Below are 15,583 nucleotides of genomic sequence, written 5' to 3'. Positions count from 1 at the left end.
TGACATACGGACGGACAGACAGACAGACATGACGAATCTATAAGGGTTCCGTTTTTTGCCATTTGGCTACGGAACCCTAAAAAATATGGGTCTCCATACAAGGAACTCATTAGGGTCGGTAATAATGGCCGCCATTTTGAATATCTCACTTCCTGTCAAGATTTCGACCGAGCGATCGGCAAATTCGGATTCAGCGGGGTCAAATTAGGTTAAAATCCTGGTTACCTGACTATAATGGCCGGAACTCATTCAAGATTTTCTAGTCCTACCTATAACTAATCCCCAAAACTAACATTATCAGGCAAGGTTACAACCGCTGGCGCGACGCAATGAAACCTTCTCAGATATTAGTGAAGCTTTGCAAGGATGGAAAGCTTGAGCCGCCTGTGTACGAGTACGGGCGGGTGAAGGTCGGGCGCACGGTGTTCAACATGCCCATGCACGACGTCGAGCTGTTCTCCAACCCCGACACCGTGGAGGAGCAGATGGCGCTACTAGTGCTGCGCCGCTGGCACGAGGTGCCGCGCGTCGGCGCGCGCCTCGTGCTCGAGCACGTCGAGACAAGGCCACTCTACAATCCAAACAAACCTGGTACCTATAACCACGATACATTGCTTACTTCCCTAAGGTTGCAAAGTATTCTACTATTCGTTAACTGCTTATTCGCCTCAACAACCCCGATGTGACGAATGGAGATCAAAAAATATTTGCAGAATATTTGCATTCTGTAATATTTGCAGGTATAGAGCAAGGCCGACTAGAAATGTGGGTGGATATGTTTCCCATGGACATGCCCCTACCGGGGCCGCCAATGGACATCTCCGCCCGAAAACCGAAGTCTTACGAGATGCGTGTCATCATATGGAACACGGATGACGTGGTGCTGGAAGATGACGCTTTCTTTACCGGGGAAAAAATGTCTGATATTTATGTCAAAGGGTAAGAACTATATTAACATGTAGCTCTTGGTATTCCTAAGTATGCAGTTCATAAAGAGATTTAGGTTTAGGTAGGTACATTCCTAAAAAGTGACATCCGCTTGTATTACAAGTTACAAGCTTTTAAGAAACGGGCGCCAGCTCTCCGTCTAATATCACGCGACATGTTAGTCGGAGCAACAAGTGCGATTTGACGGGACATAATTTTTAAGACAAAAAAACCGACTTCAATGGGGGATGCCGTTGACAGGTTACTTATTGTTGATGGTGCACTCCAGACAATGAAATGAAAAAGACAGCATCTTTTGCCTAACTAAAAGGAGGTAAAACCACCCACTTTTCTAGTAGCATTTCGTTTCTGTAAGAGTCACAGTTCTAACCTTTTTTTTTTTTGATGACCCAGGGGGAATCCTATATGGATCCCACTGGCCCGGGAGAGGCCTATTGGGTATGTCCGACTCCCACGGACTAAACCCCCTGGGGTGTTCCGCCGCGCGCTTTGTTGACGGGGTTTCGGGAACTCGATTGTAGACCTCCGATACCCCGTCGGCGTTGCTCTTGCGAGCCCATTCTTTGCGGCTGCTCTAGCAGCTTACTTCGTTGATGGCCCCTCGGAACACTCGAGGGCCTTCCAGCTCGAACCTGTTCATGCGGGTGATGGAACTCCCGACCCATCGCCCGCTGGGTCCCGTTAAGGCGGCATCAACCTTGATGCGAAGGCTCTTCGCCGCCTACCTGGTCTCTTTCGGCGCTGAGGGAGCGAGTTCGCGTCGTCCTCGCGCGATCGCTCTGCGGCTTCATTTTGCGTTAGAACAGTGACGCTAAAGGAAGCCACTGCCGCCCATGCCTCCTCACCGCTTATCATACGGCGTATTAGCGCCGGCAGTGAGAGGTCTCCTCCCACAGCCGCGGACAGCGCAGCGCGAGGCTCTGCCCATGCAGGGCACACCTCGCGCTTGTGCTGAGCCGTGTCCACGGCTCCTCCATCACAGCAGCCGTGCCCCGTTAGGAGCTGTGTGAGGTGGAAGGAGGGTGCACCGTGCTTGCGTTCGACCCATTCTTTCAGAACGGGCCGAACAGCGGCCACCAGGTCCCGGCTAGCTCCCGGGATCTCCAGACGCTCCGACCATTTTTGATATAGCACTTCTCGTGCTTCTTCCCGCCACTTGCGAACTTCTTGAGGGGCGGGCCAGTTTTCTTCCCTCCTTGCTGCTAGCACCCGCCAATAGACCGCGGACTGAACCTTGGCTTCAAGGTCCCAAGGCGGGCTCCCGGCTAGCAGGCCGGCTGCTGCGTGCGAGTTATCGCGACACGCTCTGGCCACCCTGAGAGCTATGGCCCGCTGCGGCCGACGCAATAGGGCCGCACTTCGAGTTCCCAGGGTGCCCGCCCATATTGGTGCCCCGTAAAGCGCCATTGAGCGCACCACGCTCATATAGAGCCGCCTGGAGGCTCCTCCTGGTCCGCCATTTGGGAGGATCCGCACAAGCGCTCCGGCTGCAGAAAGCAATTTCGGAGCCAAACGCTTGAAATGTTCCTCGAACTTCCATCTACTGTCGAGAACGAGTCCTAGGTACTTCATCGTCGACCCGACGGCGATGGAAATTCCTCCCACGGCAATTTGGGCTCCCACCGGTGGTTTGTTCCGAGGCCCGTGGAAGACCAGAACCTCGGATTTGTGCAGTGCGACCTCCAGACCTAGCGCCCGAATCCTGTGCACCACGTTCACAGTTCTAACCTAACCTAACCCACTTTTCTGATAGCAGTTCGGTTCTGTGAGGATCGCAGTTCAATAAAAGTCCTGGTCCAAGTTTGGGTCTGGATCCATAACGAAGAGAATAAATCGCTAAACCCGAACTATATGTCGTTGAAGAGTTCCACTCTGATTATCATGCTGATGACCACTTCATTAAATGTCACTTTTTTATGTAAATGCTGGATTTGTTGTCGAAAATACAAAAATTACTATATGTATGCCTTTCACATTTGAGGAGTTCCCTCGGTTCCTTATGGATCCCATCATCAGAACTCGAGCTTAACAAAAATGTGTCTTGAAAACTTAACTTGCTTAACAAACATAAAAAAGAAGACAAATCGTCAAACGTGAACTATGCGTCATTAAAGAGTTCCATTCTGATATTTCTGATCATCATCAGCAGCTCCACTTCATCAAATGTCACTTTTTTAAATGGAAATGCTCAAATGCTGGATTTGTTGATAAAAATACAAAAATCACTATATGTATGCCTTTTACATTTGAGGAGTTCCCTCGATTCCTCATGGATCCCACCATCAGAACTCGAGCTTGACAAAAATGTGTCTCGAAAACCTAACTTGCTTTACAAACATAACGAAGAGGACAAATCGCCAAACGTGAACTATGCGTCATTGAAGAGTTCCGTTCTGATCATCATCAGCAGTTCCACTTCATCAAATGTCACTTTTTTAAATGTAAATGCTTGATTTGTTGATGAAAATACTAAAACTTTAACATCTGAGGAGTTCCCTCGATTCCTCATGGATCCCATCATCAGAACTGCGTTTTGACAAAAACGGGACCAATCTGTATGTGTATACTTACAATCAAAAAAAGAATTTTCAAAATCGGTCCAGAAATGACAGTTATGGAGTAACAAACATTAAAAAAATAAAAAGTTTTGAAATCTTGAAGTCGGTTAAAAATAGCGCATTGCATCACCTTGCCAGCATTAAAAAAGCCCCGCAACAGGCGGAAATTTGAATCATACGATCTTCCCCGGTATTCGATCTTAGTCGAACTCACCTTACTAGTATCTTCGAAGAAATAATTATATTAGTTGCACCCATGAATGTTATCGCTAATGGCTCTTTTTCAATAGGGTAATAAAACAATTAATTTATTTTGATTTTACTTAAGTATACTTGACCTAAACTATCTTGATCCTAGATACTTTTCTACGTTTTAATTTCTAAGTTTCCTAGTATTCTTTGCTAAATATATTTCTACCAAACGTTACATCACGTCACGAAAATATATTAAATAAGTAAATAACACATAAAACAAATGCAGAGCTGCCGAACCTATTTTAAGGAACTAGGAATCTTGACACTAGCTTGCTTATTATATATCTTGGAAGTATGTAAGTTTGCAAAAGCCCATAGCCATTTTTTCTTACAAGCCAAAGAACGACACACAAAGCCGCTAAACCTCCGACAAAATAACAACCTCGCGATACCCACATCCAACCTAACATTATATCACTCAGGACCTCACATGATTTGCATTAAAATATATAACAAAATTCCACAAGCAATAAAATCTATAGAAAATCCCAAATCATTTGAAACCACCTTAAATAAATACTTATTAGATAAAAGTTATTACTCTCTGCAGGAGTTTTTCGATGATACTATGCGAAAAAAGTAGAATGTTAGTTTTTTTTTTTTGGAATGTAATTAATAAGATTAATTGTATAAGTATGTATAAAATAAATTGCTGCGCCCTTACAGGGTCTGTATTCTTGTAATTTGTAATACTATGAGCAATAAATTTGTTTGAGTTTGAGTTGGAGTTTGAGCTCTTTAAATATCGTTATTAATGAAACAACATTGTTCTGTATGCTACCAGGTGGGTAAAAGGCCCCGACGACTGTCAAGCCACAGATATCCACTACCGATCTCTTACTGGCGAAGGAAATTTCAATTGGCGTTTCATATATCCCTTCGACTACTTGGAGGCCGAAGAGCGGATCGTTATTTCACGGAAAGAGTCAGTCTTCTCTTGGGATGAAACAGAATGCAAGATTCCTGCGAGATTAGAATTACAAGTTTGGGACGCTGACCATTTTTCGGCTGACGATTTCTTGGGTAGGTCCCTAATTGAATAATGATTTTCTAGTCTTCAAATTAGGTTGAGTTCATGTTGAATAAACTTAGCTTCCCCCCTCCTTCAAATTCACAGTATGAGTACATTCGAGCACATACAGAAATATGATTGAATATCGTCCAATTATAAAAAAATATTTTAATAAATAAATCATGAAGGCAAACTGTAGACAGTTTTTAGAGATCTGTCTATGAGGAAAGGAAACGACCGTTTCTCCATACTAACGTAGTCTCCATTATCCACTCTGGATATTGACATTATGGAAAATAATAACGTAGGGGCATAGCTGTGGTTGATATACAATTAATTGTGTCAAAACATTTTCAATCATGTTAATATCCAGAGGAAAATGAGGACTACTACGTTTGTATGAAAGGAGATTTCGCGCGTGTCCTCCACTTTCCTCTTAAGCTCTGTTATATATGTACTGTGTAAATAAATTTAATTTAATTTAAAAAAACGTGTAATAAAAATGATAAGTAGGTACCAAACGTATGTTTTATTCGCAGGAGCCATAACGTTGGACTTGAACAGATTTCCTCGAGGGGCCAAGTCATCGAAGTTATGCACACTTGGCATGCTAAGTAACGATGGCACGGTACCGATGGTCAATATTTTCAAACAAAAACGAGTGAAGGGTTGGTGGCCCTTCTATATCAAACGTGACACTGAAGAAATGGAACTTACCGGAAAAGTAGAGGCTGAAATACATCTCCTTACTCGTGAAGAAGCCGACAAAGTTCCAGCTGGCGTCGGGCGCAATGAGCCTGACCCTTTGGACAAACCAAAGTGAGTATCTATCACTAATCACAACACAACAATAAGTAGGTAGGCTACCTAACAACACGATTTATCTAGGAAACAAACTTATAGTGTACTATTATAACTTCATTTATTTCTTCAAGTTTAAATGCCACATTAGGTGCGTCATTTGTTTTTTTTAATAATTATATACTTAGACTTACTATGTATATTATGTTTTTAGCCGACCCGACGCTTCATTCATGTGGTTTTTAAATCCACTGAAATCGATCAGATACATCGTATGGCACAACTACAAATGGACCATTTTAAAAGCGACCGTGATACTTCTGGTGGCCATGATGTTCCTACTCTTAATCTACGCAGTGCCAGGATATTCAGTCAAGAAATTACTCGGTGCATAATAGCCACTCTTTTGTTATACAGAATACACTATATATTATATAAGTAAATAACAAACTTAATTACTTAGATATGCAAAACTCAACAAGTTGGAAAAGCTGCATTTTAAATGTAGGTAACTGACAGTTTCCTATGTTTTAAAATATTTATTTTTATTACGCCGTAGGCGTGGCTGTCCCAACTAGCTCTCCGAGTTGTAGGAATAGGGACCTTATAATTAGTAAAGATAAGTGTATCGTCATTTTTTGTCTAGAAATTATTATCGTTATTACATTTCACATGTCTAAAAAACTTATAAACAATAATTAATACCTAAATTCAAGGAATGTATGTAAATTTTAATTAGATCTATGAATTACTTACTACCTACCTAAAATCGTTGTTTTATTTGCGCCAGAAACACTCCTTGACATAAAAACTTTTTACAAAAAAAGGAAACCGACTTCAAAAATGATGAAATAACATCCTTTTTAGGGTTCCGTATTTAAGTATATGCGTTACCAACTGATATGTTTGAAGTCTCTGCCAAGCCAAATTGTGTACCATAAAGTCGTCGTCAATATAGAACTTGCAAACAACGTACGAGTAAACAAACCATTTTACCTTCACTACTTCGTAATCTCGCTCTTTAAAAGGACAACCATGACCTTATCAACAGTCTATATACTTAAATATTTTATTCATATAAATTTTTAGTTAAATTAAATGTTAATTATTAATATTTCGGGAAAAATTACATTCGTAAAAATGTTAGGTTATGTGTTAAACGCTAACAAAATCTGTCATATTTGTTAACATTATTGGCATGTTCTATTGACGACGACTATAGATTCAAAGTGATTTTGGTGCGACTTGATAAGGATGCGGCTATGCCGGCTATATAAGTATGTACCTACGTTGTATTGCCTTACACGACGACAATGAACGAACTTTCTGTAGGTACCTAAGAACACACCTCAGAACACACGGTCGAACCTTCTTGGTACAGTCCGTACTATGATTGTCGGCACATTAGTGTAAATCCAATGCGTTTTAAAGAGCATTTTATACAATTTTTTGAACAGTCCATAGCATGCAAGTGAAGGAGTTGAGACTGAGTTATTTCCTTTCCCTTATCCGTAGGACTACATTTCAAAATATAAAACAATTCAAGGAACCTTCATGCCAAATTTCAGCTAAAGCGGTTCAGTTGTTTAGCCATGAAAAGGTAACACAGGCCGTCAGAATTACTTTCACGTTTATAATATTAGACCAGTTGGAATGGGATTTATTGACATAAAACTGATTATTTTTGACTTGTATTGTTACTACTTGGCTTGGCACCGACTTCAAACATATCAGTTGGTAACGCATATACTTAAATACGGAACCCTAAAAAGGATAATATCTGTTTTCTTTTTTTGTAAAAAGTTTTTATTTTTCCATTTTTAGTTTTAAGGCATTGTTAAGAGGGGTGACGCATGAATGAAAAACATAATCATGTTTAACTCTATTAATAAATAATCAGGATTTTCCTCGAGTTGTCTAGGGAATCGTTCTTGTCACTACACTAAATCCATTCTCTGCCCCGCGACTGACCCAATCCCTCAATCAAACCCCCCGATCACTCAACCTCACAGCACATCAACCCTTGCTCACACGCACATGAAACCCTCGACCATAAACCACCAACCCTTCAACCGCCATTCTCCGACCCATAACCCCAGACCCCTTAACTCCTAACCCCCAATCCCTCAACTCCCAACCCCTCAGTCCCCAACCCATAAACTCACCGCCCTTCAACCTCCCAACCCCCAAACTCAAACCACCTAAACACTAATACCCTCTACCTTCACCTCTCACACCTACCCCCACAGTACCTCAGTCTCTTTGGCCGTTTCCAATTATATGAGAGTTGTTTTACATTTCGTTCGTGGTCTTCATCATCAGTAGCCTTACCACGAGTTTGACAGTGCGTAACTTACTTTCTATGCATCTCGCTCGTACTAGCATATTAGTGCGAGCGAGATGTATAACAAGTACAGTCCGTTAACTCTTAGAACGACATTCGTTATTCGGGTAAAATCGGACGTAATCGCGTAATAGAAAGTGACAGTTTCTTACTGATTTAGTTGCAATCCAACACCCAAAGAGTGCAGTCGTCTTTTCAGCCTTAAAATATATAGAGTAGTTAAGCGGCGATTAGACTAGACTACATGTAGTGCACTACAAATCGGCGTCCTACAAATTGGGATAAGGACGTTTCTGTGTACACTGGCCTTTATAGGAAGCCGATTTCAGTCGGCAAGTGGTATCCGTAACGAGCGCTTTCCTCGGCGTCATAGCACCATCGTTATCCAAATATCAAAAACTTGGTGTTGCTAAATTAATTTTTAACAAGCAGAAACGTCTGCGATCGATGCTATTAAGCTTAGAATAAATTTAAAATTAATTTAGAATGGGTAGCACATCGTAACTGGTGAATTTCCAATATGACTTGGAACTCCGGTGGCTGTTTAAGAAGTGTAAGACTTACGGTAGATGTCGCTAGGGTCCCCTGGACCCATATAGTGGGAAAATTTGCTAATAGATGAGGTCTTGGTGGCTCAGTTGGCAGAGCGCTGGAGTATCGATCCAGAGCCCGTGAGTTCAAGTCTCACCCAAGGCAGTAATTTTTCCACTTTTAAATTTATTCTAAGCTTGGTGTTGCTCTTGCGACAGTAGCAGGGATAATTAAGGGAAGAAAAAAAAGGAAATGCTGGGTTAAAACATATTTGCTTCTAAGAAATAAACTCACATATGAACATTCTAGAGCACATTAAAGCCCGAAGATTTTAGGCATATACTTGTACATATCAAGAATGTTTGTCAAAACGTCTTTTTTAACCGACTTCAAGATTTCAAAAGGAGGAGGTTATCAATTCGGTTGTTTTTTTTTTTTTAATGTTTGTTACTCCATAACTCTGGACGTTTATATACGTTTACGTCATTTCTGGACCGATTTTGAAAATTCTTTTTTTGGTTGTAAGTATATACATACAGATTGGTCCCGTTTTTGTCAAAACGCAGTTCTGATGATGGGATCCATGAGGAATCGAGGGAACTCCTCAAATGTTAAAGGCTTACATATAGTGATTTTAGTATTTTCATCAACAAATCAAGCACTTACATTTAAAAAAGTGACATTTGATGAAGTGGAACTGCTGATGATGATCAGAACGGAACTCTTCAATGACGTGGTTCACGTTTGGCGATTTGTCCTCTTCGTTATGTTTGTTAAGCAAGTTAGGTTTTCAAGAAACATTTTTGTCAAGCTCGAGTTCTGATGATGGGATCCATGAGGAATCGAGGGAACTCTTTTTTTATATTAGCTTGTTTTAATGGAGGCGGAGACAACACATCTGTATACGTCCGTCCCGCGAATTAAATTATAAAGCGGTAGAAAAAGCTAACTAAAATCAAGAAAAAGTATAATCAGTGAAAGTGAAGTGTGTAATAGTTAAGAAAACACAAAAACCCTGCCTCAATATGTAATATCAGTGCGAAAATTACTGTCTAAAGTGTTTCAACGGTTGCGACAATCTTAGAAATTAACAAACGCATAAACCAATCAACTGCATCCGCCTCGCCATTGGTGAATGGCTATATCTAACCTGCTCCCACTACAAGGAAAAGTAGCTACTGACCTCTTCCCACCTTCGCGCGGATTGGCTGAGCGCTTGCACAAGTACACAGGTAAACTACCAAAAAAACAAACGGCAAAATGAAGTGTTTGGTTTGCGATCTCCAAATTAAATACGAAAGCGAGAAGCTAACATGCACAGCATGCGGAAAGCATTGTCACCAATCCTGCATAAATATGACCTCTGCATTCTATATGGCCAATCACTTTCATCTAGATAAACACTGGCTATGTGAATTATGCCGCAACGTCACCAGGCGGCCTAAGAATGACAACACACCAATTAGGAATACAGTTCAACTAAATCTAAATGAAACTACAATGTCGATCGATGACTCAACACATAATCGCACAGATAACAGCCCCCCGAGGCCCCAGGGCCCCCAGGACCCTACGCAAACTCCACCTAACGTTTATTCCAGCACAGCAAATACAACAAGTTCCGTAACCCTAGACAGCATTAGTCAATTACTAGACTATAAACTTAAGGAGAACAATGAATCGATACTTAACGACCTAAAAATCACAGTTCAATTGGAGATAAACAGAACGATAGCTAACTTAAGAAATGACATAACAGCCCATACAGACAAGATAACCACGGAGGAAATCACAATAAAGAGCAGCATTACAAGTCTAGAAAATAAAATAAAGGCCCTAGAAGGGGAAAACACTAAACTTCAACACGAATTAAACCGCCTAAATGAAAAAACCACCCAAAAACCGCAAGAGACCTATGAAGACAACACGAAAATACTAGTTATACACGGTCTGCCCGAGTACCGGAACGAACACGAGAATGAACTTGAAAACCGGATAGTATATTTATTTCATGACATCCTAGGCGTTGAGCTTACTGGCTATATAGAAGATATTTCAAGAATAGGAAGAATTAGTAGGAACCCTAGACCGCTAAAGGCTGAATTAATAAGTAAGCGAATGGCCAAATATATCCTTAAAAACTCATGGCTCTTTAAAAATACCGGCATATCAATCTCCGAGTACCTAAACGAAAAGGCGCTTAAACAAAGGAAGCTATTACTATCAAATTTAAGACTAGCCCGACAAAGCGGCCATCACGCCGTTATCCGCGAGAATAACCTTATAGTGAACGGGAAGATTATCAATTTAGAACCACAACATAATGAACAGGACTACATACCGGAATCTGCATCAGTTCCTGAGTTTCCTGACACTAATACATCCACACTGCGATTCGACTCAACCACATCATCCACCAATACGTCCACCACTCCTAGTACCTCACACCTACAAGGCACTACGAGAGAGCACGAGCAAACTGGCAGCGGCGGCGGCGCCGGCGCATCAACTAATAACTCAACGAATAGGTTGACGACACCACAAAATAAGACTTTTTTTCTATAGCAACTATGTACAAAATACTACCACACATACCAAAAAACGGATCTTAAATACTGAATTTAAAATAATGTATCAAAACATGCAAAGTCTCTTTAACAAACGGACAATCTTAGACGCATTTTTGAGTGAGAACCCCAATAAATATAATGTACTATGTCTCACAGAGACGTGGTTGTCTAAAGAAAAGCAAGAATTAATTCACATTAACAATTACGTCATCGCGTCGTCGTTCAATAGGACTAACTACACGGGAGGTGGCTGTTGCATATTATTGCGTGATCAACTAGTGTTTACCGAACGTAAGGACATCGTGGACATGTCCATCGAATATGTTATTGAAATCTCAGCTATAGAATTAAGTAAACTAAACATTTTGATAATTGTTATTTACTGGAATAGTAGAGAGACCGAAATTTTCTTTAAACAGCTGTCACGAGTTTTAGATCTCGTATCAAAAAAAGACCGCGGCAAAAAAATTATAATTGGCGGCGACTTTAACTTAGATATAATGCAAAATACTAATCAATCTAGATGCTTTATCGATCAAATGCTAGAATACCATTTTACTCAGCATATTAAAGTCCCGACCCGAGTCACGAACACCACGTCCACGTGCCTAGACCTGATTTTTACGAACTTCACTGATATCACACTGAAAACTGATGCAAGCGACCTTGGATTTTCTGATCACAAAAGTACCGAAATTAGCATCGATGTACATATACAACATAGGTATAATAGTTCTCTCAAACTTAGTAAAAGACTATTTACTGAGGAAAACATACAAACTTTCAAAATAAAACTACAAGATATAGACTGGAACAGACTTATTAATTCGGACTTTGACATCAACCAAAACTATAAAACATTCAACGACACCCTAATAAATATTCTTAACAACTGCATTCCTATTAAACAAATCAAGGTCAACACACATACTAAAAAACCCTGGCTCACGAGGGGTATAAAAATCTCATGCCGAGCAAAAAGACATTTAAAAATCATAGTTACTCAAACAAAAAACGAGATACTAACTCGACACTATAAACAATATGAAAAGCTACTTAAAAGAGCCATAACTTCATCTAAAAAAATACAATACACCAAAAAAATTCGAAAGTCCGACAACGTAGTAAAAGCCATGTGGCAACTAATAAAAGAGCGCACGAACAAAAATCAAATACGCACTCGACAAAACATAGAACTAGCGATCCATAATAAACTTACGTCCGATCCTAAAACTGTATCGAATAACTTCAACACATTTTTTGCGACCGTGGGCTCGGCCAGCGGCGGCAATCCACCGCGCGGCCGGCCTGTAATTCTACCCACCGTAAACACATTTTATTTGACCCCGGTATACCCCGAAGAAATTAAATCAATAATAATGAAACTTAAAAATAAAGTAAGTCATGGAATAGACGAGTTGCCACCAATTCTTTTCAAAAAATGTGTAGAAGAACTAACTTTTCCCTTATACCTTTTAATAAACCAATCCTTTAGCACAGGATCCTTCCCGGATCTTCTAAAAAAATCTTTAATCAAGCCAATACACAAAAAAGGATCCAAAACAGACCCTAATAATTACCGCCCAGTGGCTCTCTTGCCAACGACTTCCAAGATATTCGAATCCGCAATGAATAAACGCTTATACTCCTTTTGCGAAAAATATAGCATTTTTGACGACGCGCAAAACGGGTTCCGTAAAAACCGATCTACGACCTTAGCAGTATTCAAATACGTTCAAGATATATTGACTGCAATAAACGATAAAAAATACGCTATCGGAATACTGTTAGATATGTCCAAGGCCTACGACATGGTTCAACATGATATACTCTTAAATAAACTTTGGGGAATAGGGGTGAGGGGAATCACACACAAATGGTTTGCATCTTATCTAAAAAATAGAGAACAATACGTAGAAATTGAAAATGTCGACTTGACAACACGAGAAATTAAACGCGTTCGATCTGACGTACACAACATGATCCATTCCATCCCCCAGGGTGGAGTACTCGCATGCTTGTTATTTTTAATATATATTAACGACATTCCAAAACTTATAAAAAACGACTATTCTTGCGTTCTCTTCGCAGATGACATATCTCTCCTTACGTCATGCAAAGACAGTATGAGCATCAATAATGAAATAAACCTAACACTAACTCCATTGATAGAATGGATGGAAGACCACAACCTAAAATTAAACATATCCAAAACCAAAATCATTCAATTTAGGCCGCATCAAAAAAACCCTCTAGACTTAAAAGTAACGTTTAACGGCATGGACTTGGAATGCGTAGGGACAGCAACACTGTTAGGGTTTGATATTGACACTAATATGAATTGGAAAAAGCATATTGCCAAATTAAAAACAAAACTGTCATCTTTTATTTATGCATTGAAAGAGCTTAAGAGAACGACAGATTTCCAATCCGCGCTTACCGCATACTATGCCTATGCCTACTCATGGCTTAAGTATGGTATAATACTATGGGGAAATAGTACGGATGTGAAAGACCTATTTATACTTCAAAAAAAATGCATAAGAATTTTAGCTAATATTTACTGCCCAGAAAGCTGTTTACAATATTTTAGGGAATATAAACTTCTTACGCTGACCTCTTTATACATCTTGGAAATGAGTAAATTTGTTAGGGAAAACCCAAACCTGTTTACCTATATCCGAGATCAGCCGCGACGATATGAATCCCGATTTAAAAATAACCTGGCAACAATAACAGGCTCTAATTTAAAATTATACAGCTCAAGTCCGTACGCCATGGCAATAAAAGTATACAACAGAATAGATAACACTATAAAAGCAGAACAATGTAACAAAACATTCTTGACTACACTTAAAACTTACTTGATTGACAAATGCTACTACACTCTAGAAGATTTTTTTACAGATCCGTCTGATTAGTAACACCACTATTTTTGTGCACTAATTTTAAATTTTAAATTTGGATAATATTGTAGATAAGGTTAAATTGAATCAAATTATTGACATATTGCACTCTAATATTAATCCTATTTCTAAAACGTTTACATTCTTATTATTTTAATACTTATATAATTTGACATCACTTAATAATAATTATTTGCCCGTTTATTTCTGTATTTAATACACTGACAATTATCTGATTCAATTCGGCTCATATGTATAGAAACTACTAAATTGACCTACTTTTATATTATACACATAGATTTAAGATTAGATCCTAAGTATGCATGTAATATTGCTATACCCCCACGGGGTCCATGTGGAACTACCAAGAATTTGTAATACCTATAAAACCATGGTTGCAATAAATAAATATGAAATAAATATGAAATATGAAATATGAACTCCACAAATGTGAAAGGCATACATATAGTGATTTTTGTATTTTTATCAACAAATCCAGCATTTCCATTTTAAAAAGTGACATTTGATGAAGTGGAACTGCTGATGATGATCAGAATGGAACTCTTTAATGACGCATAGTTTACGTTTGGCGATTTAAGGCATATTTTTGTCAAGCTCGAGTTCTGATGATGAGACCCATGAGGAACCGAGGGAACTCCTCAAATGTGAAATGCATACATATTGTGATTTTTGTATTTTCATCAAGAAATCCAGCATTTACATTTAAAAAAGTGACATTTGATTAAGTGGAACTGCTGATGATGATCAGAATGGAACTCTTCAATGACACATAGTTCACGTTTGGCGATTTGTTCTCTTCCTTATGGACCCAGACCCAAACTTGGACCCGGACTCGGACCCGGACCCGGGTCTGGACATGGACCCCAACTCGGATCCGGACCCGGACCGAACTCTGACCCAAACTTGGACCCGGACAGCCGGACACGGACCTGGACTCGGATCCGGACCCAGACCCGGACCCGGAAATGCTACTAGAAAAGTGGGTTAGGTTAGGTTAGAACTGTGACCCTTATAGAAACGAAATGCTATCAGAAAAGTAGGTTAGGTTAGAACTGCGACCCTTACAAAAACGAAATGCTACTAGAAAAGTGGGTGGTTTTACCTCCTTTTCTACATTATTAGGCAATATTATAATAATTACGCAAAATATGCTGTCTATTTCATTTCATTGCCTGGAATCTAAGAGTGCACCATCAACAATAAGTAAACTTTCAGCGGCATCCCTCATTGAAGTCGGTTTTTTTTTTCTTAAAAATTATCTTTTTACACGACTGCCCAAAGAAAAGAGTGTAATGTTTTCAGCGTTCATGTTTGTATGTATATATCTATGTGTGTTTCTTTATTCCACCATAACTTCTAAATGCCTTAACCGATTTAGATGACCGATATATCATTAGAATCCTTACGTCATCCCGGGTGCCATAGGCTATGTGACGTCATAATAAAATCAATATGGCGGACATAATACACAATAATGCGCGACAGTTGGAAAAAAAATTCTTGCAAACTTATCGAGTGGGGTATCAAAATGAAGAGCTTTGAAAGACGATTCAAAATATATATGCAACATATGCGTTTGATTCTTACTTTGGTAGAATAAGGATTTACAAAATATGCTAAGAAAAATAAATCCATCT

General features: G+C 39.6%; 2 protein-coding genes across 2 annotated transcripts in view; one reads left to right on the top strand and one right to left on the bottom strand.

Annotated features, from left to right (window-relative positions):
- Nucleotides 1-6,005, top strand: part of LOC134753709 (otoferlin-like) — a 95,738-nt gene extending 89,733 nt beyond the window's left edge. The window contains exons 22-26 of the mRNA XM_063689648.1: nt 302-591; nt 741-939; nt 4,546-4,784; nt 5,313-5,592; nt 5,789-6,005. Of these exons, the coding sequence (XP_063545718.1) occupies nt 302-591; nt 741-939; nt 4,546-4,784; nt 5,313-5,592; nt 5,789-5,969 (1,189 nt within the window). The 3' untranslated portion in view covers nt 5,970-6,005. The remainder of the gene's footprint in view (nt 1-301; nt 592-740; nt 940-4,545; nt 4,785-5,312; nt 5,593-5,788) is intronic.
- Nucleotides 1-15,583, bottom strand: part of LOC134754305 (proton-coupled amino acid transporter-like protein CG1139) — a 522,474-nt gene that overhangs the window by 209,384 nt on the left and 297,507 nt on the right. The window lies entirely within an intron of this gene.

The sequence above is a fragment of the Cydia strobilella genome, chromosome Z (assembly GCF_947568885.1).
Source record: "Cydia strobilella chromosome Z, ilCydStro3.1, whole genome shotgun sequence".
Lineage (NCBI taxonomy): Eukaryota > Metazoa > Arthropoda > Insecta > Lepidoptera > Tortricidae > Cydia > Cydia strobilella.
This window is presented reverse-complemented; position numbering and strand designations above follow the sequence as displayed.